General features: G+C 41.2%; 1 protein-coding gene across 1 annotated transcript in view; it reads right to left on the bottom strand.

The window, feature by feature from the left end:
• The window catches only part of znf407 (zinc finger protein 407), a 154475-nt gene extending 131144 nt beyond the window's left edge, over positions 1-23331 (bottom strand). The window contains exons 1-4 of the mRNA XM_006794878.3: positions 23240-23331; positions 19282-20009; positions 16912-19110; positions 10193-10307 (exon numbers count right to left, since the gene is read on the bottom strand). Of these exons, the coding sequence (XP_006794941.2) occupies positions 10193-10307; positions 16912-19110; positions 19282-19942 (2975 nt within the window). The 5' untranslated portion in view covers positions 19943-20009; positions 23240-23331. The remainder of the gene's footprint in view (positions 1-10192; positions 10308-16911; positions 19111-19281; positions 20010-23239) is intronic.
• Between the last annotated feature and the right edge of the window lie 3040 nt (positions 23332-26371).

The following is a 26371-nucleotide window of genomic DNA, read 5'->3' as shown; positions in this document are numbered from 1 at the left end:
TCATATTTAAAGCTGGGCAGGCGCAGGGGTTTACCTGGGGGACTGGAGCTGCACATGCAGAGGAGGGCGGGTGATTTCAGGGTCCGACGGGTGTGCTGGGGGACCGAAAGCTAAAGGAGACGCGTGGAAAGGAGAGAGAAAAAGAGAGGGAGTGACAGAGGGCTTTATATGTCAGGCCGGTGATACCAGCATTTTTATGGCCGAATATTTTTCCTCTTGTCAGAGCTGGATAAGGAATCACCATAAGGTTGGGGAGCATGAATATTGCCCTTGAGGGCCCACTGTGGCTGCTCCTGTTTATGGTTGACTAGCAATCAGCCACCGATTCAGGACCTCCAACCCCTCATCCATCCACGTCAGCAATTAATCAATTAAACGGGCAGCAGGGAGGAGTTGGATCGGCTAGGTGTGTTAATACAATAGCCTGTTAAGGCTGATGTAATTTCATCACTAATGTCACCCATTCATCACGGCTTATTATCTGGTTCGCATAGACAATGGTCAATATCACTTCATAAATCTGAGAATCATGGGGATCTTGTGATATTAAGCCCGAAGGATGCCACCAAATGATGGGCCGCAGAGCGTGAGGGCCAAATTTAACGAGAAAGGCTGCTGAAACAAGTGTTCAACATAATGTGACGGATTACACACGAGGGCTACAGACTTTTTATGTAATCCCTGAGCAGAAAATAGAACTCTTATTATGAAGACCAAGGCAAACAAATGCCATCTGAGACTACTGCTGGTTTGATAATATACAGATCACATAACTGTCCCGGCTGTAGGACTTGTTAGTGTTGAATGTAATGTATGCAACGTCGGATTAATCTGAAAGGGTAAAAAATAATTAAAAAAATTAAACCCCACCATGGTCCCAGCTGGTTCCGAGACTTACGAGGAAACCGCAAGCACGGAGATATCATGCCTGTTTAAAATCACGGTGCCATATCAATAGGCTTTTATCATAGCAGAAAAAAGGCGAGTTGGTGTGTGTGTGGACGACAAATGTGTAAATAGCTGGTAGCATGTGGGCGGAGGCCCTGTCCGCATGTGTGCCTGGCATGAGCGCGTGTGGGCCAGACCACATGTGATACCCAAAGTGAGAGCGGGATTTGGCGTACCGGTGGATATGAAGCCTTCTATCCCTAACAATGTTTTTTGGACTCGAGCCGCTGACAGCTGACAGTTTGTGCTAGTACTTCATAACTTTAAATGTCACTATTTTCAGGGCCAAAATATTTGAAAACTTACAACTCAGTGCTTCTTGGAGAATTGAGTTGAAGCAAGGGTAGAAACAGGCTAGGCCATTACATCAGGTTAATGTAATGTATTGCAATGTCACAGCAGTATTCCAGAGCTTTTATAGCCCCTACCAACACCGCAGCGTTTGATGCATGTCTTGTTGCTCACTGTGGATTTGCAAGGCTCACCGAGGCACTGTGGTAATGGGCTGTACAGATGAACCCGACTTGACCTAACAACTGATTGTAATCTATAGATAATTGTTTGGAATCTGATCAAGCTGTTTCATTAGACTTAAGGGTTTAGCTCAGACAGGCAGCAGTGTTGATTCATTCTACAATAAATAGAGTTTGTAATCAAAGAAACTACATCATATCCATCATATCAGTTGGACAGCACTGACTGGCCCGCATCCAACACTTAACAGAGGACCAATACCTGCCCCGCACATCGCTCTAATGCTACTAACAGCTTCAGTCAGACAAAAAGAGCTTCTCTTCCACCCAAGCCAACATTTCCCCAGCACTCCCAGCAGGTACATCAGTTCAATTATGATGATGGCAATGACTGATTGCATTTTACGTCTCCCCTGTTCCCTCAATAAGTCTGGCCATCACATGCAGAGAGAGCGAGAGAGACGGATGAGAAGAAGGAGAGGAAAAAAAGAGAGACAGAGACAGAGATAGCGGCGTCATCCTCGGTGAGCTACAAACATCCCAGATGCCAGTCTCCGGGACGGTATCAAACATCTTGGTGGCGGACTCGCCATGAAAATAATCTATACCTACAGGAAGTCAATTAAAAAGTGCCAGGGGAGATTAAGAGCAGCGTGACGGCTTTTCGTCAGGCCACCGGTTTGTCTAGGAGAACCAGCGTGTCGCGTCGCTGCCGTGTGAGTGAGTGGAAGGTAAAGTGTGCGCGTGACGGTAGTAAAGACGTGTTGGGAAAGCGAGCGGCAGCAGAGGAAAAGGAGAGCGTTACCGAACACCCTTAAAAGCCCCCTCATGAATATTAAAAAGGCCTTTGGCAGTCGGCAGCTCTGCCACAAGTTTGCAAACCAGCATAATGTGTCTGTTTGCGCTGAGAAAGGCTCAGTCCGGATATCAATTAAATCAAGCTTTGTCAGTCTGATGGCCCTCTCAATGGAGGGACAGCCCATTCCCCTCTACACATCAGCTCAGCTTTGTGTCAACCATTCATCTCTCATCCTCCCCTCCGCTTCCTCCTCTCTCCCTCTTGCCATCTTTATCAGCCTTGACGCACGCTCCCTCTCTCCCTCTCTCCTCCTTCTTTCCTTTGCTCTCTCTCTCTCTCTCTCTCCGTCTCTCAAGCAGCCGGTAACTGAATGCACAAATTACTCTCCCCTCCACCTTTAACTCCCACTAAATCTTTCCCCTTTTCCACTTTGCTGAGCTGGGATATTTTATTCCTCCATCAAATATGCATCCCATTAATTAAGTTAAATTACTCCTGACTGCCAAATATCCCCTGCCCCGATGGGTGTCAACACAGAAATGCATGACTGTGAACCTGCAATGACACGGCCCCAACACTTAAACATGAGTTACAGCCTTTTCCAGCTCCATCCACGGGCAGATTACCAGACACTTTGGGCTCCTGGAATTAAGCACCCGTTCGCTCCTTCCCCCCCCTCCTCCTCCACCCAGCTTTTTAATAAGTGCACAATGGATGACACTCGCACTTCTGACAATGAGAGGACTGATATTTTAATTACACCCCTTTTTTCATCTGCCTTCCTCTTCATCTTTTAATTGCTGTTGTTAATCACTCATTAACTTCCTTCTCTCTATTTTCCCCCTCCTCCTACAATATACCTATGACATGATTAGCTCTATAGAATGGATTGTTCAGCAACATTTTTTTTGAATCATTTATCAACTTTTCAGGATAAAGTTTGAACCTCCTTTGTCCCAGTTTGTGGCGAAGGGATTAAAACTTATCGTGCTCGTGCTTCCTAACTAACAGAGCGTCTGTTTGCTGCTATCGGTCTTTAGAAGGTAAATTAAAAGTGTAAAAAACACTACCATGAAAGGGGTCTTGTGAGACCAAAGTTAGTCTACTTCTCTTCATTTTTGCCCTGCAAGTTAAGATTTAGCAAAAACAAAGTGATGAAAAAAAAGAAGAAGAAAAAAACTGAGAAAAGGCTGAGACCACAACAAGTTTAATGTTTTAGGAAAGAAGCTGCATGCGCCTCTTAACTTAGCCGGTCCTCAAGAGTTGTATAACTCACAATCATACGCTTATGTGCTGTGCTGGCTGCTTAGCTTAACTACTGATGTTGCCGTTTAAGTGTCTGAGCCCAGTGTTTGTTTTGGTTTGTGTTTGATTAAAGGAAATGGTTTGATTATGAAGCCCCGAGGCCCCTGTTGTGGACCCGCTAAAGAATATGAGATTGTTATTAAAACCTAATAGGACTGATATGCTGACAGAGATTTCTCTCTTTGTCTCTCGCGCTCAGAGATGCTGAGTGGGGTCCCAATCCGAACTCTTCAAAAGCATCCTTTCGCCAACGTGAGACTAACCGAGAAAACAGACTTTGTCTTCCGTGAGCACCTGCACTCGTGTTAATTTGAAGTGAAAATTTAATAGCATTTGTTGCCTTTCTGCTGAGCGTGAGGCTCCGCGACACAAACGCAACTGATGAAGCCGCACGCCTGTTGGCACCTCACCTCGGAGATACCTGTGAGGACACGTCACTAGCAAGGAAGTAAGAATCTGACAGTTCACTATAAAAGTGTGAAGCTGTACACCGGAGGATTTATACTGATGCATCGACGCTGTCTACATTTTGCTCTCCCTCCTGCTCTTTTCTTCTTTTTTTTTTCTGTGTGTGCACATGTGCCTGTGCAAGAGTGTGTTTCTATTGCAAAAAACATTAATTTTACAAACATCAGCCCAAGGCTACTAAACACATCCAATCCATTATGCTGCGCTTTATCGTGTTATGGGGGGTAACGGGCTGTAAAGCTGTCTTGGTCATAAAGAGCGATCGCGGAGTGTCGAGTCAAACCAGAACGCAGAGCTCTCCAAGCCATACGCAGGCCTCGTTATCATCAGAACAGCTCCGTCACATACTTAACCTTTCCAGACCAGACTTTCTGCATTATTTTCCAAATGACCTTTAGCGTTACTTATTTCATTTCCGATAATGGCGCACTAAATTTAGTTAAATGCATCAGAGCAAAATGTGTTTATTTTGGTGAAGGGGTCCACACTGACTGACAAGGACCGTGTTCCCAGAGTGAGACACTAAAGTGTCCGGAGCGGTAAACAGCGGTACATCTTCCTGATGGGAGCAAGTGCCAGGCTCCGTGCGTGATGGGCAGAAATCTTAGCAGATTCATCAAGTAAGTAGGTCATAGGAATTGAGATAAGGAATACATAAAACAGATATATGAATATGTGGCTGTCGCTTTATCCACGCAGATGTTCATGGATCTACTGGAGGGTCAAGGTCAGTACACCAACTTCTAGGTGTGACACAAATATTAATGAAGTACATTCAAATACAAAAAAAAAAAAGATTAGTAGTGTTCTTTCAGATGTTCATGCTTTATTTTTCTAATTCTCTTACTTAAAGTGCATCGAGTTGCATATTTACAAGCATCTGAAGGCTGCAAACGAAGCCAATGAAATATGCAAACACTAAAGGCTTATTGTTCTGTGCTAATAAATTCAAAATTCCTGCTTACAGTTCCTGCCAACATGCGGTGCACACTCTTGGTCTAAATCATTAAGGGCACAATGAGTTTTGAAAAGGTCTAACTCTAACACAAATACATAGCTATCCTGGAGCTGTTTTATCACACAACACAATCCCTCAGCAGCCTGCGAGGAGCAGCGTGCTTCACGCCCTTGCTGTACGGGCGGAGGGGCTTGGGTGGAGGGATCTTAGCGAAATCGCTAATGTACGTGATGATTAAGTGTAACTCAAATACCGAGCGTGTTGTTCGTAGGCCTGACAGGCAGTAATTTGGTGTATTATATTCTCCGGTTTTAATTGCACGCCACCAACGTGTCCCTGTGACACGTTATGAAGCGATGATGTACAATTATTTCAGGGCGGCGGGAGATCAGCGGAGTGACATTATAATCATCCTCATAGGGATCCTTCCCTTCATCTGCAACAACCATTAATGTTTAAATGGAGAAGAAGGAAAAAAAAAAAACATAAAAATAGTTCTCAGGGAGTTCTAACCAGAATCTGTTTGAGGATTATAGAGAATCACTTCAGGGGAGAAGGAGAGGGGTGTGGATAGACAATAGAGGGGCTGAGTTAAGTGACGGCTTTCTCTGGATAAGCAGCAAGCTAAGATGCTCCTCCACTGTCACTGCCAGGCCTCACACTACTCATACAGGCCCGGGCATTAAGGCACATTACAGCGGATGAGCCACGCAGGGCGGAACTGATGGGCTATTCTGGGAACAGACCAGACAATCTCACAAGACAGGGGGGACATAAAAACCCTGACATGAGCCAACCCCATCCTGTTAACAGTCAAATCACACACACACACAAACACACACACACCCGACATGAAAACATGACTATATATACTCCAATGCTAAGTAAGGGGAGGGAGGGAGAAACACAATCCAGCCTCCTCTACAGTGAAGACAAACTTTAAGCATGCTGGAAACTTTTTGTGTTGCAAGAAGGAAACTTTTCCTTTTCTTTTTTTTTTTGGGGGGGGGGGGATAAAATTCCTGAAGTGACACTAGCAAACAGGCAGCTTATGACCCACAATCATAAAACCGCAGTCCACAAGAGGACAATCCATGTCCATGATGGTGTTAATACTTCTAAGGCCTGGGCTGAGATATTAAACCAATGCCTCAAAGCATTTAGACTGTTTATGCATAATTTAACACCTACAACAGCACTGGATCTCCATTGCATCTTTGGGGAGGACAAGAGAGCGGGAGGGTGAAAATGCTGAATCCACGGCCTTTCTGTTAGATGATGGAGGAGAGGAGGAGGAGGAGGAGGAAGCTCATTAAGTGGCCAAGCCCCAATGTGGACAAAACATGCCAGGAGGAAATGCAACAATCTGCCATCTTGCATGCTCCGAGGGTTTTTTTTAACCAATTAAATATGAGAAATCTTATCTCTCGTGCTAATAGCAAATATGTGCTTTTCTGCTTTTTTTTTTTTTAAACACCTTAAGAGATCTTTATAGCAAAGTTTATACAGATGGGTCTTTAAAATTAAAAAAAAAATCTCTGTTTATATGAGCAGACAAACAGATGTGGGGAGGGTAGAAGAACTGGGGAGGCAGAAAGCCTATAAAGTGGTCGGGATGATGAGCGCGGCGCTGACCAGCACACTCAAGTTTGACTGGCAGCATGGTCAAGGGTTCCAATCTGTCTTGGCCTCGCATTTGCATTTGTTAATTAAATGCCACAACAATATGATCTTTAACTATCAACAACTTCCCTGCCCCACCCCCGCTTTGGAAAAGAAAGCGGCGGCAGGCGAGTCGAAGCTAAAGTGAGGTGGACAGCCGAGGTGCAGCACGTCCACTCGATCACAGAGTCAGAGCTGGGGTAAATGTTCCAGTCTGAAAGTTTAACAAGGAAGCGCGGCAATCGATGTGAGTGAGCAGGAAGGAGAGGGTTTTTTTGTTTGTTTGTAAGGAAAGAAAAAGCCCAGGAACAATGTGCTGAGCTTAAACAAAACGCCAATAAACCTAATCCAAGAATTCTGTGCCACATGGATGCCTGAGAGTCTGCAAGAGTAAAATAAACTGATACAACTACAGTAAGATAGATAGTTAAAGAAAAACAGGACCCAAACTGAGTGTTGTGTTAATTGACATGATAAACTGCGATTACACAACCACACAAAAGACCAAAAAAATATAAAGAAAAATCCCCCCCAAACAAACGTATTTGGTTAATCAAAAAAGTTGGCCCGTCGAGAAAGCAGAGCTTAATTGCGCTATAATCTCACTTTTTCTAGGTCACCCGAAACAAAACGGGTAATCACATTACACCTGAAACACAGTCATCCATTAGTAGCGTGCTTTGGATCCAGATTAAAGGACATATCATGAAATGTGAAAAGTTTGGGAAGGGAGAGCAGGTTATGTGAATGTATGGCTCTGGCCTTAATGAGGGTGTGTCTGTGGGTTTCTTTGTGTTTGCTGCTCTTTAGTCAAGACGAGGGATGGCCCGGTGATCAGTCAGTACTGAAAGCACACACAGGGGCCGATTTGTCACCAGTGGCTGGCACTGGCAGCACATAGCTCCTCCATCTGCATGATTTGTGAAACCAGAGGCCGTATTTAGTAGTCCCATTTAAAGGCATATTGGAGAACCGTTCTGTACGTATATGTGTATGCTTTATAGTGCGCGTGCATGGGTGTGTGTGTATGTAAAGTCAGACACTTGGTCAAAGCGCAGCACATTTGCAGCACTTGGGAGAGAGGAGGGTTTTTCAGCTGGAGGGCTTGTGAAACATGAGACTTTCCTCTCATTAAAGGAGAAGCTGTGTTTAAACCAAAGCTTGTTTGCTCCTGCTGTAATATGTTTGCGAACATCAGCGGGAGCAAATAAACACATTTGCTCCGCTCGGCTTTAGAAGAACAACAACGGGGAAAAAACGTCGGCCTGTGACTGAACTAAACGGAACGGTTTATACAGAATCGCACAGAGGGAGAAACTAATAACGCTGCATATGTCTTCATCTTAGCGAACGTGCAGCTGCAGAAGCTCGACGGGAACAAAGCCGGAAATCCCACAATTTATTGTATTCCCCGTCTGCATGTTAAACAGCTTAACACGTCCATCTGAACATGGCACGGCAATGAGGAGGTCTACCACGGGAATGAAAGGAGCTGAGCGCAACATATGGTCTACATGTAGGGGGTAGACGGTAGTGCAATAATAACTGTACTCTTGCACTACTGGGTATTTGTGGGCTGGTGGTTACCTACATAAACTTCCAATTAGGATTATTTGTACAGAAGAGAAAGCAAAATAAATGGATAGTTAAAAAGCAGCAATACAATTGTCTTTTAAGGACTGGAGTAAGTGGATTCACATGTTAAAGGGATGGTACGCACCAAAATGAAATATACGTGTTATTAATTTCTTTTTCAGCCTGTCCTGTATAATAGAAGCAAACGGCACTGGCCTGGTGGTGCTCAAAGTGCCAACAGGATACATTTGAACTCAGCTTTAATCGTTGCTTTCCAGAAATCAAGACCCAGCTACTCGCAAAAAAATAAATAAATCTGCAAACCTTGGTGTGAAAAGTTTAATGTAGAAACCATTTTTCTTTTTGCCAAACTACACCTGGCAACTATATCACAATGCAGAGGGATATAATAACATGATTAATAAATGGTCAACTGATAAGATATATAATTATCGTTATTGTAAACTAAAATGTATAATTATAAAGTGATATTTAACAATCTTGACGAACCTGAGGTTATAACTAACAATATATTTAGTAATAATAACATTAATTAGAATTACTAACAATAATAAATACTTAATTAAAATTACTCACGTTAAATAATCATTACTATAGTATGATTTCTGTTCATATTATTTACACATACTGGTCATTTTATCAGGTACATCTGTTCAACTGTTCGTTTATGCCTTATCAGCAGCAAGTCAATGCATTTATGTTTATAGACATGGTCAAGACAGCCTGCTGTAATTGTGTCCTGAGTCTGAGGGCACCAAATGCTGCCGTTTAGTAGAAGTTGTTGCAACATAGAAAACCAATAATGGATTGCATTTATATAGCGCTTTTCTAGGCACCCAAAGTGCTTTACAATTCCACTATTCATTCACTCTCACGTTCACACAAAACGCATGTTTCTTTCATTTTCTGAAAAGACTTTGTGAACCAACTAAAAAATACTGGCAACCACCAGTGCTGCCTTTCAAGAAGTGGCTTCTTTCTTGAGTAATCGATTTCACAAGATTTTCAGAAAACTTGACCTATGAGATTTGAACTCATCCAAGATTTAATTAGATGCAGTATGGTATCAATTTGAAGCTCCTACATCACTTTGTTCTCGAGTTATCACATTTACAAACCTAGGTGTCCAAGCTGCCTGCCAGAGCCAATATCTCTGGAATAAAAAGACATCGCTGCTCAGATTTCCAGCTGTTTTTTGTTGTGTTTTGTCTTTTGGTGTTGTTGCCACTATGAGCGTCACAAGAAATAAATACAAGAAAACTGCCTTTACTTTGTTTCGATTATTTTTGCAGCGCTACAATTTTTTTGGAAATTGTGATTCCCTTTACATTGATCGGTTTACTTTCTTATTAAATAGCAGAATATGGATTTGGGTTTTCAAACAGAACATTAAGGCATTAACAGCAAGGTTCTCAAAAGGCAAACTAATCACAATCTGTGGACGTGTGTGACAGATAAGTATAAAAAGCTGTCTGCATCACATTAGCAAATGAAGCAAACCAATGCCACGTCTCTTATTATGACCAGGCAGGGTTAAATGGGTTTGAATTATGAATTAGCCTGAGACAAATGCAATTTAAAGTGGGCTGTACAATAGATAATCAGCAGGCCACACTCAACAGGAGGAGCAAACCAAACGCTTGTCTCAATTTCGAGCTTCAACTTGAAAACTGCGGCAGCTTTTCAGCAAACTGTGAAATATCTCTATTAGAAATTTGCATCCAATCAAATGTGAGACAAGTGACTAAATCCATTCTTATTGATTTAATCCTCAGGTGAGAGTCATTAGATGTAACACTAAAACAAACATATTCCCCGACTCGTAGATTTTCATGTTATTGCTTGACTTTTTCTTGTAAATGTCCAGAGCTGTAAGGATTGGATCATCCTTCACTCCAAATATGCGTGAGCAAAGCCGTTGTTTGACCCCCCTCGACTCTGCGAATTGTTACCCTTAAGAACAGCATACTCCGAGTAACTCACCCACATATGTCGCATTTGTACTCTCGCATGCCGAGATGTCTCTTCACGTGGTTCCTGGCGTCTCCCAGCTGAGCGGTTGCGAAGTTGCAGATCTTGCACATGAAGGGCTTAGACCCTGCAAAACACAGCACGGAGAAATCACATGCAACAATAATATTATGTTTGAAAGAAACGGCAATTTTAATAAAACACGACTGCATAAGCGCTGGGCAGAAATCTGATTTTACATTACGGATCATTTTTCAATGCCAGGCGTGGAGAACTGTTATTAGTTCTGTGCTAGGGCTTCAATCTACTTCACAGCTACGAAATGACTTCAGAATTATAGAAACAGATGCCCTTACTCCAGCCCCCATAAAAACTACAGTCACACTCCAAGTGCCAAGCAGCTCTTCTTTCACTCTCTATCTATCCTTGTCACTCTCCTTCATCTCTTACCTACTCTTCCTTTGCCTGTGGATGCGTAAATTGGATTCCAAAGGTCAGGGCGAATACGTAAATCAATTCTGTGTGCGCTCACTACCGCCCATTCCATCATTAAAGCGCTAATCACTCTGGCGGGCTTCGCAGGGAGGTTTCTCCCTAATTATTGTCATTAATAAGTCCTGAGGGCGGGGTAGCATTTGAGAGAGTGGCAAAGCTTCTTCCTGCTATTCATCATTTAAGAGCAGAGCGAGGGTGAGGGCCAATGCCTGTACTATCTCTGTGATGCACTCACATCTACCAGCTCAAAGAGAAGGAAAAAAAGAATGTTGGACATGCTACACTCATCTCAAATTTTAAATATAGAACACAAAAAAAATGCATATTACAAATGCAAGTTTACATTTCTTCAAAGATTCAAGCTATAATTAGTAAGTAACATGAATATTTTGTTCAACAGCGGCACGGCACAGTATGACACTCCAATATAAGTGGCAGCCTGGTGTAATATCCACGTATGCATCTTTGAGCAAACCCTCAGCCTCTCCCGGTGAATATCCCAAGACGTTGTACAATATTTATTCCAGGGGCAGCCGCTGATTTGATTAAGCACTTTGTGTAGATTACTAATTCGTTCATACACGGTTCACTTGCTGTGAGCTGGAAGTACGACACATTGAATTTTATGCCGGTAACGAAGATTGAAAGGCAAGCCTGTGCTAACAAGGCCCATAAACACAAGGGACGGGGAGTGGGGGCGGGGGTGGGTCAACACATGGGCAAAGACAACCTCTTCATTTCACATGTCCCCGTAGTATACCACACACACACACACACACATCACCACAGCATAAAAACAAGAGCAAATAAAGGCAGAAAACAAATATCTCTGTCCAAAACTCTACCCTTCACACCTTAATAAAGTGACTCTCTCTCTCTCTCTCTCTTTCACACACACACACACACACACACACACACACACACACACACACACACACAAACACACAAATTAATTAAAAGAAGAAGAAAAAAAGATTACAAAACAAACTCAGCAACACCCATAAAAAAGACAGATGCACACACTCACACCACACCCACCGTCACACCTACACCTACCTGCATCTAGATTCAGAGCCCCACCTCACACCTTTGCATGCGCTTGCAGACACACACATTATATTCATAAACAATAATCACCCGTGGACAAACAGAAGGGGAGACAATCATTCTTCCCCCTTCTCACTCACTCACTCACTCCCACACACACACACACACACACACACACACACACACACACACACACACACACACACACACACACAGTCATATACAACCTAAAGTTGAGGTGTGAGAGAGAGAGAGAGAGAGAGAGAGAGAGAGAGAGAGAGAGAGAGAGAGAGAGAGAGAGAGAGAGAGAGAGAGAGAGAGAGAGAGAGAGAGGCGTGTGGGGAGCTGATTTGTCCAGATGGCTGGCTGAGTATGAAACATGGCAGAAAGGAGAGCGATGTAACGTCCCTCAGTTCTCACATCTTATCACATTAATACTCTACCACTCCACTTAAACAGCCTCCGTGAAACTGAAATTGACCATCAATGCAGTGTCATGTTAAATTAATATTGCCATCCACATAGGGGCGATGTGGCTCCTGCACATCCCAGATGAGACAGGGAATGACTAATTAATTTCCTGAGAGGAGAGAGGAACCTCTTGCAATGTTTCACTACGTGCTCACACACACACACACACACACACACACACACACACACACACACACACACACACACACACACACACACACACACACACACACACACACACACACACACACACACGTCTTGCACATGATGCACACCCCTGTCACAGCCTTGGCTTTAACTTTCATGTTTAGAGGAAAAGAATAATAGCTGATAATTTCATACAAATAAACACATTTTGCTTCCACTTCCACAATTCTGCAGTTTCAATACTGCGGTTTCATCTGTGAACAGTCTTGCAGGTGTTCAGTCAAAGTTTATTTTAATCGGTTGCCTTGTTTTTACTTGTTTTAGCCTGCAAATATAGATTTACTCTGCATTACAGTGGGTGCATTGGAACATGGTTAATGCGGTGCCACAAGTCACATGAATATTAAACATGATTCTTTAGAGGAAGATTTTCACCTGTTCCTGTCAGCACAAAGTGTGAAACACATACTTTAACAGAATGCAAGAGGGGGAGGATAGGAAGAGAAAAGCACCACGCATAAAAGTCTGATGGCAACTGTGAACACACAAAAAAACAAAAAACCTTTAAAATATGTGGCGTTATTAAAAGAAGCTCTATAGGAGTTCAGCATTATACTCCAGAAAGTTCAGAAACAGACACCGGACACATTAAAGTCAAACTGAAACACTGAAGCAACACAGTCGAAAGATTCTGCCTCTTAATATGGCCCAGGATCCAAAATGACATTTAATTTCCCATCATGCAACTCCATACCACCATTCTTTAGACACCCAGTGCGTAATGCTGCCACTATATCCCCCACTTCCTATTAAAAGGACTCAAGCCTTTAAGTCAAAAGAAACCTCGTGACATTATCAGACATATATACTTAAACTGCACACTTAATAAACTCAGCTTAATGGGAAAAAACACACACATGCTAATAATTTATCAGTCTCATGACTGGTTATAGACAAAAAACAGTCTTTTCTACCAAGTATAACATTTCCAAAAATCAAGTAAGCATTTAGGGTAAAAGCGAACTGGGATTTCCTCCTAAACAAAATGTAAAACCATGTTCCACGAATAACCAAGAAGGCAAAAATAAACAAAAAGAAGATAAAGATAAATTTCTGTTCTGCCTTACTGATTTTATTTTCACAAATCAACTACCTTCCATTATAGGTCTGAAATATCCTATAAGATAACTTCAGACTAACACTCCTGCAGAGGCCTCCTTTTCTGTCTGAACAACTCCAGTTCGCTTCCTTCACTCTACCCTTTCAAGCAAAAAGTTTAGAGTCATCATAAACGTCTTTTCTTCATAATCACCGCCGTTCCCATTTGTGTTTCTATAGTGCTAAAATGTTGTCTTTTTCCCTCTGGATTTAAGGTCTATAGAGCAGCATATGGTAGCACCTCAAGGGTGGATGGTGATGGTGTGTAGAGGTATGAATAAGCATCCCCCCCCCCCGAACCCTCCAGCGAAAGGTGGGTCCTGCAGCACGACGCATTGGCATGGAAAATGAGCAATTAAATCCAAAGCTGTAAATACTTCAGTGTTGCATTGGTCTGCTCTCTGCTTTTGTCCAGCTTTCAACTTTTTATTTGCCAAAATTCAATTCGCTGATTAGTTTAATGCTGATAAATCAGCATCTCATCTATTCTGATAAATCAGCATCTAATTTTTTATCCTTAAAAAAGAACTTCTCTTTGGGACCTTTTTTTGTTTGTTTTTTTGTGTTGCATGGAGTGGTTTAATGTTGAGGGGTTCGCTTAAGAAATAAACATTCCATGGTTCAATTCTCGGATGAGACACGTATTCCGTCAGGAAGGGAGCCCAAATCGACCGTGAGAATCTACGCGCTGTAGCAACCTCTCAACAATAATGGAGCAGTCAAAAGCAGCCTTTATGTAACCTTTCTGGGTATTCTTGGCTACCAAAACAGGCTAGAAATAAAATACACACTGTGATGATTAGAAATTACAAGAGTCAATTGCTTTTTAATTTCTTCTACACATGCTAAAAGACAAAAATCATCTGTAAGGATTTAAAGACCCTAGAAATGTTTGTATGGGTTAAACCATCACTAAAGTGTTTAAACTTAAAACTATACAGCAGACCAGTGGAGCACCTATCATTTTAATTCCTGGCTATTGCTACAAACACAAATTACATCCTGCATACTAGCAAGAGTGGATAACATGTGTTATCATTGCTTTAAGGCTCGGTCTGAGGTCAGACAGCTCACTCCAGTGAAAAAGTGACCAATTTACCTCAAAATGCAAATTCTAGCTGCGCCCTCGTTGGCAAAATGCGAGCATGTGTATGCGATTCCTTAAAGGGACAAATTGACAAATCTGTGTGCAGCCTCCCACTGCCGTCTCCTGATTTCTCTGATTAATCAAGTGAATAAAAACTAGGTCTTAATTAAAAGGATCTGGACGTGCTCCCAGCTCAGAAACTGGCAGACCCCCACCGTGCTGCTCCACAGTCGGCCCCACAAACAAACTCCCAGAATAAATGACCAGCACATAAAAAGGTGAATAATTCACTGTAATGAGGAAACTTAGCAATAACAACAACTGACATATGTCGTCAAAATGAAGTGAAATGGGTGCTTTCTGGAAACAAGACAGCATTGAGGAAAGTGGAGATGCAGTCTCATAAACAAGAAAACAACTCTACTGAATAAAAATAGGTAAACCTAAAAAAAAAAAACAATAATAAAAATGAAGTAGTGATCATTTGAAACCCTGGAATGTGCCCTTGACTCGAAGCCTCGAGTTGGGACCTCAGTGTCAAAGCTTTCATTTTCTTAAGTAACACTACGTAAGTGCCCTCAAAACTCAAGAATTATGACAGAGGGTGGAATTATGAATACGTATAGACTAACCATTAATAAGAAGAAAGTGGAAGCTCAACATTAATCATCAAGATTTTAACCTCTAATTCTTACAGCTTTAAGCAGTTTGGTCTAAGCTGTGAAAAATATGACTTTGGCACACAAGGTGACTGGCAGAAAGGATGTTTTCTTGTCTGTAAAATTCCAGTACTGCAGTTTCACTAATTGAACAGTATTTACTATACAATCGTTTTAGCCTACATTATGAAGTACACCACACAGTATGTACTTAGATAAGACATACTGGAAGTATCACATCTGTGTTTACTACAAAAGCGGTACGTAGCAAAACTACAATCCCCACACAAACCATCCACTGTCACAGGATATCAAACCATCCTGTTTTTATCTTTTCTTCAACACACATTTACATACACACACACACAGAAACACAAGGGCACAATCATACACACACATGGTAAGCACAGAGCATGGACTTCAATTAAAGTCCCATTAAAGTTTCGGCTGAAAGGGGGATGGACCATAGGAGGCAGAGAGGGGCATTTATTGATGGCGCCCTCACATCTCGTTCCTGCATTAAGTTGATTTTAAAAGCAATTAATACACATGGTCAGGGAAAAGTAATGGAGAGCCCCATGTTCTTAACCTGCCGGACATTTCCCAGCCGAAGTCCTGACCAACGCAGGCCTGCTTTGCATTATAAATGACAAGATAAATCTTAATGGATTGAGGATAATCAGCTAGCCATGAAGGCTGACATATACACACATTCACCAGGCATACGAGCGCACAAACATGGACGTACAGACACGAGGGAAATTAAAGGCTTTGAATACGTCTGCATTGATTATTTTAAATTATTAGCCCACCTCTCTTTGGACCTCCAATGCTTTTAGCCTAAGCTTTAACACATTTACAGAGACTTATTGACTATAATTACAACTGAGTCCTAGTAATGGACACATCAATTATGAGTCGCACATGTCTCTGACCAAGCGTTGCTCAGGGAATCCCAATCTGGGGTCCATTAGCGTCTCTCCTGCTGGTCTGAAGCTCAATCAGTCTTTACCTTCACCTCTACTGAAACAGCTATTACCTGGCTGAAGTAGATAGTAGCTCTAACATTAGCTTGAACTGCCAAAAGAAGAGGCGCCCAATACTTTGGGACCTAAAACAAAGGCCTAATAGCTGAGGAGCTACACAAATGACAGCTTTTCTTTCCTTTTGCAATTTCTGGACTGAATCTGATAATAACCACCAAGCCAATCTGTATCACTTATAGAAGGTTTAGTCATTTGTGTAACAACTGGGAAGTGCAATTGTTAATAAAGTGTATGTGAATATATGATACATTTTCACTTTTTTAAATCACAAGCAGCTTTCTAAGCGGAAATAAATGGATAAATTGCAATTCCAAGCACTTAAAATATGCATTACCAAGTTAATAATTTCAATATTTGCAGTAAAGATGAGGTTTACAAAGGATATACAAAGGATTATGAGCACCTTCCTAAAACTATGTTGTCATGTAATGTTTTAGCAAACTGCAGGTGCCTCATTAATGTGCCCTTGTTTTTAATAGCGCAAGTAAAAAAGAAGAATCATAGCTGTGGCTTGCTTTTACACAGAGAAACAAACAAACTGCATTGATGCATATTCACTGTGTGGGAACAAGGTCCAAAAAAGAGGGAGAAGGAACAGTTGAAGAAATCAAGCGTACGTACCGGTGTGAGTGCGAATGTGTGCCAGGAAGGCCATAGAGTTGCTGCTCTTGCACACCTTGCCACAGTATTTGCACACGTTGCCCTGGTTCTCCTCCCGTTCGCGGTTGATCTGCTCTGTGTCCTCCAGCACGTACTTGTTGACCTCCCTCAGGAGCTCCTCGTGTTTCTCCTTGATGTGATAAAACAGATCCTGCTCTGATTCAAATCGATCCGTGCACTTGACACACTTGAAGCTTGCGCCCCCTTCGGGCAGCTCCTCCACACTGTTCTGCTCGTTGCGAAGGTGGGCAGCGCTGGTCAGGTGCTGGTGCAGGTTGCTCTCGGTGTAGAAGGACTTGCCGCAGACCAAACAGTGGAAATGCCTCTCCTTGGAAGGATGCTTCATCGAGATGTGGACGTTGAGGCCGCTGATGCCATCCGCCATGAATCCGCAGTCCTCGCAGCGTATGCGAGAGTTGCTTCCTTTGGTTTCCTCCCTCACCTTTGCTTCCTTGGGTTTGAGCTTCTTGACGTATGCGGAGCTGGGAGACACTAAGCCAGAGGTCACTGGTGATCCTCCAGTCAAACATATCATGGTGGCTTCACCTTCCAAAGACAGACCTTCCTGTGCAGCCTGCTCCTGCTCAGCTAGGAACTTCACAGATACAATACAGGCATCAAAGGGAAGGGCTTTGGACATTTGTGTGTCTCTAGTCATAACGTCTACCTTTAAATGTTCATCATCTGCTTGTTTCCCCTCTTGTTCCTGGCTCTCTGGCTGTGCCAACTCAGAGACTGAAAGCTGACATTCTTCATCCTGCTGGGCTTCAGAATCTGCTGTTAGCTCAGTCGCTTCAATGGTCATCTCTGGTTCACCACAAGCAGGAGATGTAATTGCATTTGCTTGCTTCTCATCTCCACCTACAAGCACATCATTAACCAGTTCTGTGGTGACACCGGGCACAGGTGTATTCTGGCCTTCCATAGATTGACTGTCTATGGGACAGGATTCAGACACTTCTGTGGGACTCACAGATTCAGATTCAGGGTTAGAATTTGCTGCAGGAAGCTCCGTGATATCGTTCAGCTTTAGAGGGAGTGCTAAGGCTCTTTGTCCTTCGCTCCCTTTTTGTTCCAGATATTTCTGACTTTTCTGCTTGTGTTTCTCTGTGCTTGCATGGCGGGACATTTCCCTGCTTGTTACAGCATAGTAACTGCACGCTAAACAGACATACTCAAAATCTCTGGTGTGTTTTCTCTTGACGTGAAGATGGAGGGACGGAATAGATTGAGCAACAAAATCACAGAGGCTGCAGGCATTGACAGAGTCGTATTTACTTTTTTTCTGGTTTGCCTCTGGCTGAGTTTGCTCGTCTCCACCGTGTTCTTTGGAAGCTGTGTCATCAGATTCTTCCTCTGTGCCGGTGGTCTCTACGGTGGTATTCGGCTCCTTGGTTTCCTGAATTGATGTACTTATGTGATTTGTGATTGGGTTCTTATTTGTGCATTCTTGTGCGCGTCTAACATGCTTCTTTGTTAAACAGTGACGATCCATGTCTCCTTTGGTCACACAGCTGTAGTTGCACAGAGTGCAGCTGTAGCCATAATCTTTGCTGTGTTTACGGCGAACATGAACACTGAGGTTGGTGGCGTTGGACACCACCAGGCCACAGTATCCACATGTGGTTGTGGAGCCTTGCTTTGGTCTTCCTCTTTTCTTACTGGGAGGTCCCAGCTCTAACTCTTCCTCCTCAGCTAACACGGCTTTGGCAGCCTCAGCTGCCTCGTCGGTTTCCTGTTCTCCTCCTGTCAACGTATCTACCCCTTCTCCCCCGAGCATCTGAGCTACGTCATCTATAACAGCACCATCTCCAGCACCATCTCTGCTTACCCTGTCGACATATACTTCAGATTTTGAGCTCTTGCTTTCTTTCTCCTGCTGCTGCATGTGGCTATCTGAGGACAGGTGAGAATCCATCCACTCAGATGTGGCAGAAAGAAAGTTGCACAATTTGCAACGGTACCAGTCCTGGTCAAGGTGTTTGACACGAGCATGGTTCTCCAGCAGCGTAGCTGTGCTGACCCTAAAATCACAGTTTGCACACTTCAGCTGGAACCTGCTGAGGGTGCGTTTGGGTGTCACTCGTGTTGAAGTAGCCTTCATGCTACTGCCAGGATCCACAGCCTCCTCCCTGTCATCTATGCTTTCATCAGCATCAACTGAAAGACAGTTCAGAGATACAATTGTTAAATAAAAATTTTAAAAAAGAAAAGAAAAAAAGACAGGCATATTTTTTATTCTACTGCCTATTACAAATATTATATTAAGCCAATGCTTAATTCACATGTAATGCTAAAGGCTTAGAACTGTGGAGAACAGGATATACTCACATGTATACGGGGTGTCTTTGGTGTGGTATCTCTGGATGTGAACATCTAGAGGAGCCTTGTCCCTAAACTCTTGCCCACAGTAGTTGCAGGAATGAATAATCTTGGGTTTTGGGATTCGCTTGCTCACTCTTCTCTCTTGTGCAGGGATTGTTCCTTCTTGCTCTACCTGCTGTTTGTCTAATACACTTTGCTTTTCAGTTACATCCTTCATGTTTGTGCCTTTGTCACTTGCGACTGATCTCAGTTCATCACGATCAGAATCTTGTTCCTGTTTAACCTCAGCGCCACTCTCTGCCTCCATGTCTGCCTCCTGCTGGATTTCAGCAGGACTCACATTAGAGATATTTGCACTTTTTTCCAAAGGTTGTGCAGCTTTGTCAGACATCTTTCCGTGCTTTCGTGCAAAGTGGATCTTCAGTGATCTCGGGCATTTGGCTGAGAAGCCACAAACTGTGCAGAGGTTGTCGCCGTCTTTAGGTGCAGAATTCGGACTTGGTCTCTCAGTGACTTCTTCATCTGCTTCCTCGAGCTCAGCAGCACTGGGCGAGTCTCCTGCAGTTTCCTCCATTTCCACATCCTCTGTATGCACTTGCCCACTGATGTCATTTTCAGCCACTTTCTCCTCAATGGCTTCCTCTCCTGATATCACTGTTTCATCCATATCATATCCTGCTATGATTACACACAACAGTGAAGCTGATCGCTATCATGAGAGCTGGGTCAGAATCCTGAAAGAGGGGAGAAGATGGAAGACAAAATGTTAGACATCTTTATTTGTCTGAAATACACTTTAGTGTATGCTATAAAAAAGAAAAGAAAAGAAAATAGTAAAAAGTTAAGTTCAGCGAGACAAACAACAGCTAACAACAAGCTTCTGAAAAGTATTCCTTCTGCAGCATTCTCAGACCAAGCACAAGTAAATGTTGCCATCTAGTGCTTCCAAACAGACATTGTTAGTCACAGACATCCAGCATGAAAATTGGCTGCTGCTTATTTAAGTTCTGCTGGAATTCAAACCTTTTGTGTGATAAATGTACTAAAAATGTTCAATGGCCAACACAGATCAGTGGACTGCAAATCAAGTATTGTTCCTCAAACTTTATTTACTTGACATGTCTGTATTTGCAGTGTATTTCATTTGCTTTTGTTACCCCATTTACTCCAATATTGTATCTTCTTTAAATAATTGGATTCTTTTTGATTGAACTTCTGTACATACAAGTTAGACAGACTACAATGACATGTTTCGTTTTGGATTTTAAAACGAAAAAACTGTTTAATGTCAGTTAGTTTCCACAGTGGATTTTATTTTTTCAGTTTAGTTTGGAGGGCATGTGTCTGAGGCAATATTTAGGAAAATTAGTACAGGTATTGTAATAAAAACACAGAATGATTTTACATCTTTAACAACTCATCAGGCAAGTAGTAATAAAATATTTCACCAAACTAACAATTACCAAAACTAAAGATATTTCATTTTCTTTCATTTTAGTGTTCAAAGTTCACAAAATCATTTCAGTTATTTTTTTCAAAATCTAGTTTTTATCTTTATTTTATTTAACTAAAACGTTTTTCACGTGTACTTTTAGTTTAGTTAGTTAACTATAATAAACCTGTCCCTGTCAGTTCTTTGGCAAACAAGTTGGACTTCATCTGACCAAAAAAGTTTCTGTCAATACTAATCATTAAACATTTCAATCTCCCCCTTTTTTGTGTAATTTTGTTTGTAAATAATGTATCTCAGGTTCAGTGGCTAACAGACACTCTCAAATCCTTTCCTATCTTTGTGTTTTTCCACAGTCTACTTTCTCATTCATATAGCCAATGAATTAAAATGTGCAGCTTTTTCATTAGACCCACAAACTAATTAAGGACATATAATATTCACAGGAACTATATAAAAATAAAGTAGTCACTATCCGGTCCTGTGGAAAAACTAAGTACCCCCTATGATCCACCTTTAGCAGCAATAACTTAAAGTAAAGATTTTCTGTGTGACTTTATCAGGCTCTCACATCACTGTAGAGAAATTTCAATTCACTGAGGTTTTTGCAGGGCTTATTTGATGCACTGCTTTATTAACGTCCCACCACAGCATTTCCATAAGGCTGAGGTGTTGACTTTGGCCCATTGCAACACTTTTATTCTTTTCTTATTCAGCCATTCTCTTGTAGATTTCCTGCTGTGCTTGGGATCATGGTCCTGTTGCATGACACAGTTTGAGGCCAGCTTTAGCTTGATCTAGTCTGACCATGGGGTGAATTTTCTAGGACATCCACTCCTTGGCATTGCTTTACCACTCAGCTAAAGGCTCCAGACCAAAGAACTGACAAAACGTCTGCTTTTCAAAGGTGCTAACACTTGCTAATGATCAGTTAATTAAGTGCATTTAATTAGTGGCACCTAACAGCTGCTCACCTTCTTAATTCCTATGGAAGCAGTAAGGGTGTGCTTAGTTTTAAATATTCACAATGTAGTCTACTTTCATTAATTCCATTGTAATTATGTTATATTGAAGTTTAAATTTAGCACTTTTGTGCTCATTACTTTTCATTGATAGCTCACCTTCACCCTGGATTCCCTGGATAGGGAATGTGCATCCATGGATTCACCATGGATGGACATTCCCTACACAGCAGCCCTGAGAGCTCAACACGTCACAACTTTAATTACATGAAAATTTAGAAAACAATTTTACTAATTTAACAGCACAGACACTGCAAATTTTGAAAGTACCGAAATGTGCTGCAAATATAAAAACATAATCAACTAAATACATAATCAAATATACAGGCAAAAAAAAAAAAACTACAAAGAGGCTACAACGTTATTAAATTCGACCATGCATTAAAATAAAATTTTAAGAATCACAGTAATCAAATATTGACAGTAATCAATCAAATATTTTTCTGTGGAAAGAATTATAATGCACAGAAATTATTATTCCATGTATTTGTGGGTGAGCTGATGGGAGAATCTCACTTTCTTCATGTGTAACAACGCTAATTTTGAGTGTGTAATACAGTTTAATACCCTTACATGTTGTTTTAAGGGGCCATAACACAGACCTCAGGGGTTTGGACCCAATCATATTTAAATATGCAGGACATCCAGTCAGACTTTTAAAGTATCCAACTTTGAGAATATCCTAGGGTGTGCTCACTACCACCAACTACCGTTTATTTTGGTAACATACGATTACAGGATTAACTGAAGTATCACCATGTAAAGACTGTCCATATAAAGGCTCGCAAACAGTGAGTTCACTATAACAGCAAAATTCTATCGGTGTTGTGTCTGTAGCTAATGAAGGCGGACAGCGGTCCGTATCCTGAACAAGTTCGTTACTACTTTCAGTGCACAACTCCGCTTGAATGCTCACTTAAAAAAAAAAAAAACAACAAAATAAAAAACTGCCAATTTTATATGTGTCGATATATAAGCAGTTTAACGACTGGGCGTTAGTGCTAGCTTGGAAGTACTGGTAAAGTTAGCCACAAATGTTTTGTACAACATGATAAAAACTGCAGCGAAGAGAGAGACAGCCAGTGCCACAGTCCTACATGTTCCTTTGCCGCTCATTTCATCGCTTGAATGATTCACACTCTTAAACACTAGAAGACTGAAACATTACAGTCCCACTTCTTAATACCGCTGCTAACTTGCTAGCAACATGTTCTCCAACGGTCTTCTGATATACGCACAACGCATCCAATTAAACGTCAACATCGGCAGAAACATCCAATCGGAACGGAGATAAGGCGGGTCTACGCAGGTCCTAGGCTTGGAAAACGACGGCAGCACAGAGGCCCAAAAAGGAGGCTAACGTCGACCTCGGAAACTGTCTTCTATGCTGCAGGAACAGTACTTTATAACACTCAAGAGAGTACGCAATCGTTTAAAAAAAGCCAATACGAGTACATAGATGTCTGTACAGTGAAATACTAGTTGAACTTACCTCTTGTTATATGCTTATTTCCACTGTCCGCGCTTTTTGATGCTAGACACAAATGGCGTACCGTAGCGTGAGCCATGCGTCACAGAAGACGGCCTTCCTGCCCGCGGCTTCTTGTTTTTTTTTCTACATCAGCCGAGTTCATCACATGATGCATTCTGGTTCTGTGGGAAAGCGGAAAACGGCGTAACAGTACTGAAATGCGTGACATTTGAAGGCTTAGTTAGTCGTTGGAAAGCCGTCGGTAAACATATGTTACTAATTGTTCTTACTAATTAACACCAAAAATGTAAAACTATTGAATATGCTGTAGAACGCCATAAGTTAGTACGTGATGCATGCAAAGTCACCATTTACAGAAAACCAATATAATCAGCAATTCAATACATCATGCACGTATGGCTAAAATTATTATAATTTTTTATGTATGTATTTATTCAGTTTGGTTTTGTTTGTTTGTTTGTTTTTATTTGAGAATAAATTCTGTAGTTTTCTGGTAGACTACTCTTTTCATGCTGTATTAATAATAGATTATGGCATACAGTGTTGAAGTAATTCAGTAAAATAGCGAAAAGTATTTCTCTTAGTGTGCTGGTAAAATTTTTTGAAAAAAGACAGAAGAAAGAAAGAAAAGAGAAAATTAAAACCACAGATTATGAAAGGGTTGTCACAGTGAATTATTTATTTATTTTCTAAAATGGTTGGGTCTATGATGAATCACCACTTCCATGTGACACACACTGTTAGCATTATAACGACTAAAGATAGATTAATGCACCAGCATTAATTGATTTAGTAGTCTGACAGGTCAGAAGGTGATAAATGAAACCTCCAGGAATGAATATGCAGTTTATTTTTCCAATAAATGTCTTTAATTCATCACAGTCAAAATTCTATGACATGGATGGTTTAAGACACAAACGCCATCTTTCCCAGGCTTCATTTTTCATAAGGATTAACCATTCATTTTTCTCCAGCTGTCTAGTAAAAGAATCCTTCATTCCTAAACATATTTAGTGTTATTCATTCCATGCTTCCATACTTCATCAAACTTTTTTTTCCCATTAAAACTGGGTGTATAATAATTCAACACTGATTCATATCATACCCCATATTGAACTTTCATTACCAGTCATTACCTGTAAAAGGTCTCTTTACAATAAAGCCAGATTGCACAGTGCTTAGTCTGAATTTCTGTGACTCGGGAGTCAGAAGGTCACAGTCTACGTCACTGCCTCCGTCACTGAACGGAAAACCACAGGTGTTTACTTGCCTGTCCTTAGACAACATACCAAAACACCTGCATCATCATGTGTGACTAATAAATAAAAAATACTGTATTAATGTGTGTTTGAGACCATTTCTGCTTTATTTATATATCACAAAATCACAAATACAGTTACCTCAAGGTGCTTTTTATTGTAAGGTAAATCCCTACAGTATTACTTCAGTTAACAGTATCTGGATAGCATAGGGAAAGGTGTCAGGTCTTTGCCAGATTTGTTTGTGTTTTCTTAAGGGCATGACATTCCGATACTGTTTATGTGCTGTTCTCAGACCTTCTAAGAACTCACTGCACACCAGGTGGATACCAAGTTTCAGTTACCTACTCTTTGAGAATTACATTATGCTAGATGTAAGTAAAAAATCTCCCATTAACCCATCCCCACTAATTGCACGTATATATATATATATATATATATATATATATATATATATATATATATATATATATATATATATATATATATATATATATATATATATATATACACACACACACACACTTGCTTGTTAATATTGTTGAAGTGCTGCTCAGTATATTAAATTACAAAAAAAATGTATTCTATTAATTCTATAGCCTTAAACAGTTATTCCAGCATGGTCCATTGACACAGGTTCATTTGTAACCTAAGACTTCTTCTTAGCAACAAATCTCTGTGAATGTCATGTTTAATAGAAGGATTTCACGACGTCTGAGTTAGCTGAGCAGAAAAAACACAGGTGTTACTTGTAATATTAACAATGGCACCTATTCCATTTGAGTATCCCAATATGCAATAATGACAGTGTGACAGTGAGCCAGCACACACATTGATTGGACCCTGAAGCTGGAAACAGAAGCAGCCTGGAAATTCATTCATCATTTTTAATCTCATTTTGTCATATGACAAAATTTCTTCGGTGTTAAAGGACCATTACCTTTTCTCTAGCTTTAATTCTAGTATAGACCTTGAGATTGAATAAGATCACACCTTAATTATTCTTATTAAAGCTCAGGTAACTTTAAACTGAGCCACTAAGATCAAAATAAATAACTTAAAACATATGCAAGGGCTTCAAGGGCTTAAATAACAGAGTGCAAAATAGTTCATGTGAAATATTATGTGCTCATAATCAGTGCTTCCACTAGTTGTCAGTTCACTAAACTCCAACTTTCAAGAATTTGAAGGCTGTTTGTACAATATGCATTGCTAGAGTTTAACATGTTGGTGGGACACATGGGAAAAAGGTAGCAGGAAAACATATGCAGGGAAATGTTATCCTAGTCTTATGAATGGACCTCCAATTTCCAAGAAATGGATATCAAGTCTAAGCTATCTGGGAGGAACGTGTAAGAGTGGATTTGCATAGCTCACCACAGAATTACTATATCTTCTTTTCTCATTCCTCTTCAGTGCTTTTGACACTGACTATTTTCTTCCTGGCTGCTCGGAGACTTTTATATGAGTCAGTTTACTCTGCTGTAAGGGCACTGGTGATGCTACCTGTTAAACATAATTGAATATTTGGGTTTAGCTCCATAGGTTTCAACGGGTTACTTCACCCCACCAGATGGAGCAATCTGCACGTTTTGTTACACTCTGGCAGTCAGCAACCGCAGCTGCATCACGTCTGCATGCGCTGCTATGGCAACCACTACAGACACAGCTCACAAAAAGAGCGAAAGAAAAGTTTTATGTTAGAGTAAAAATGTTGTAATGTTGTGTTAAGGAAAGACGTTACAAAACCTCTTCAAACACTGGAAACCCGTTTCCATAATAATGATAACAATGATGATAATAATAGTAATAATGGTAATAATAATAATAATGATGTCAGAATCCCCATTGTTTGCCTCAGATTGTTTGTTTA

The sequence above is a fragment of the Neolamprologus brichardi genome, chromosome 11 (assembly GCF_056152115.1).
Source record: "Neolamprologus brichardi isolate AB-2024 chromosome 11, ASM5615211v1, whole genome shotgun sequence".
Taxonomy (NCBI): domain Eukaryota; kingdom Metazoa; phylum Chordata; class Actinopteri; order Cichliformes; family Cichlidae; genus Neolamprologus; species Neolamprologus brichardi.
This window is presented reverse-complemented; position numbering and strand designations above follow the sequence as displayed.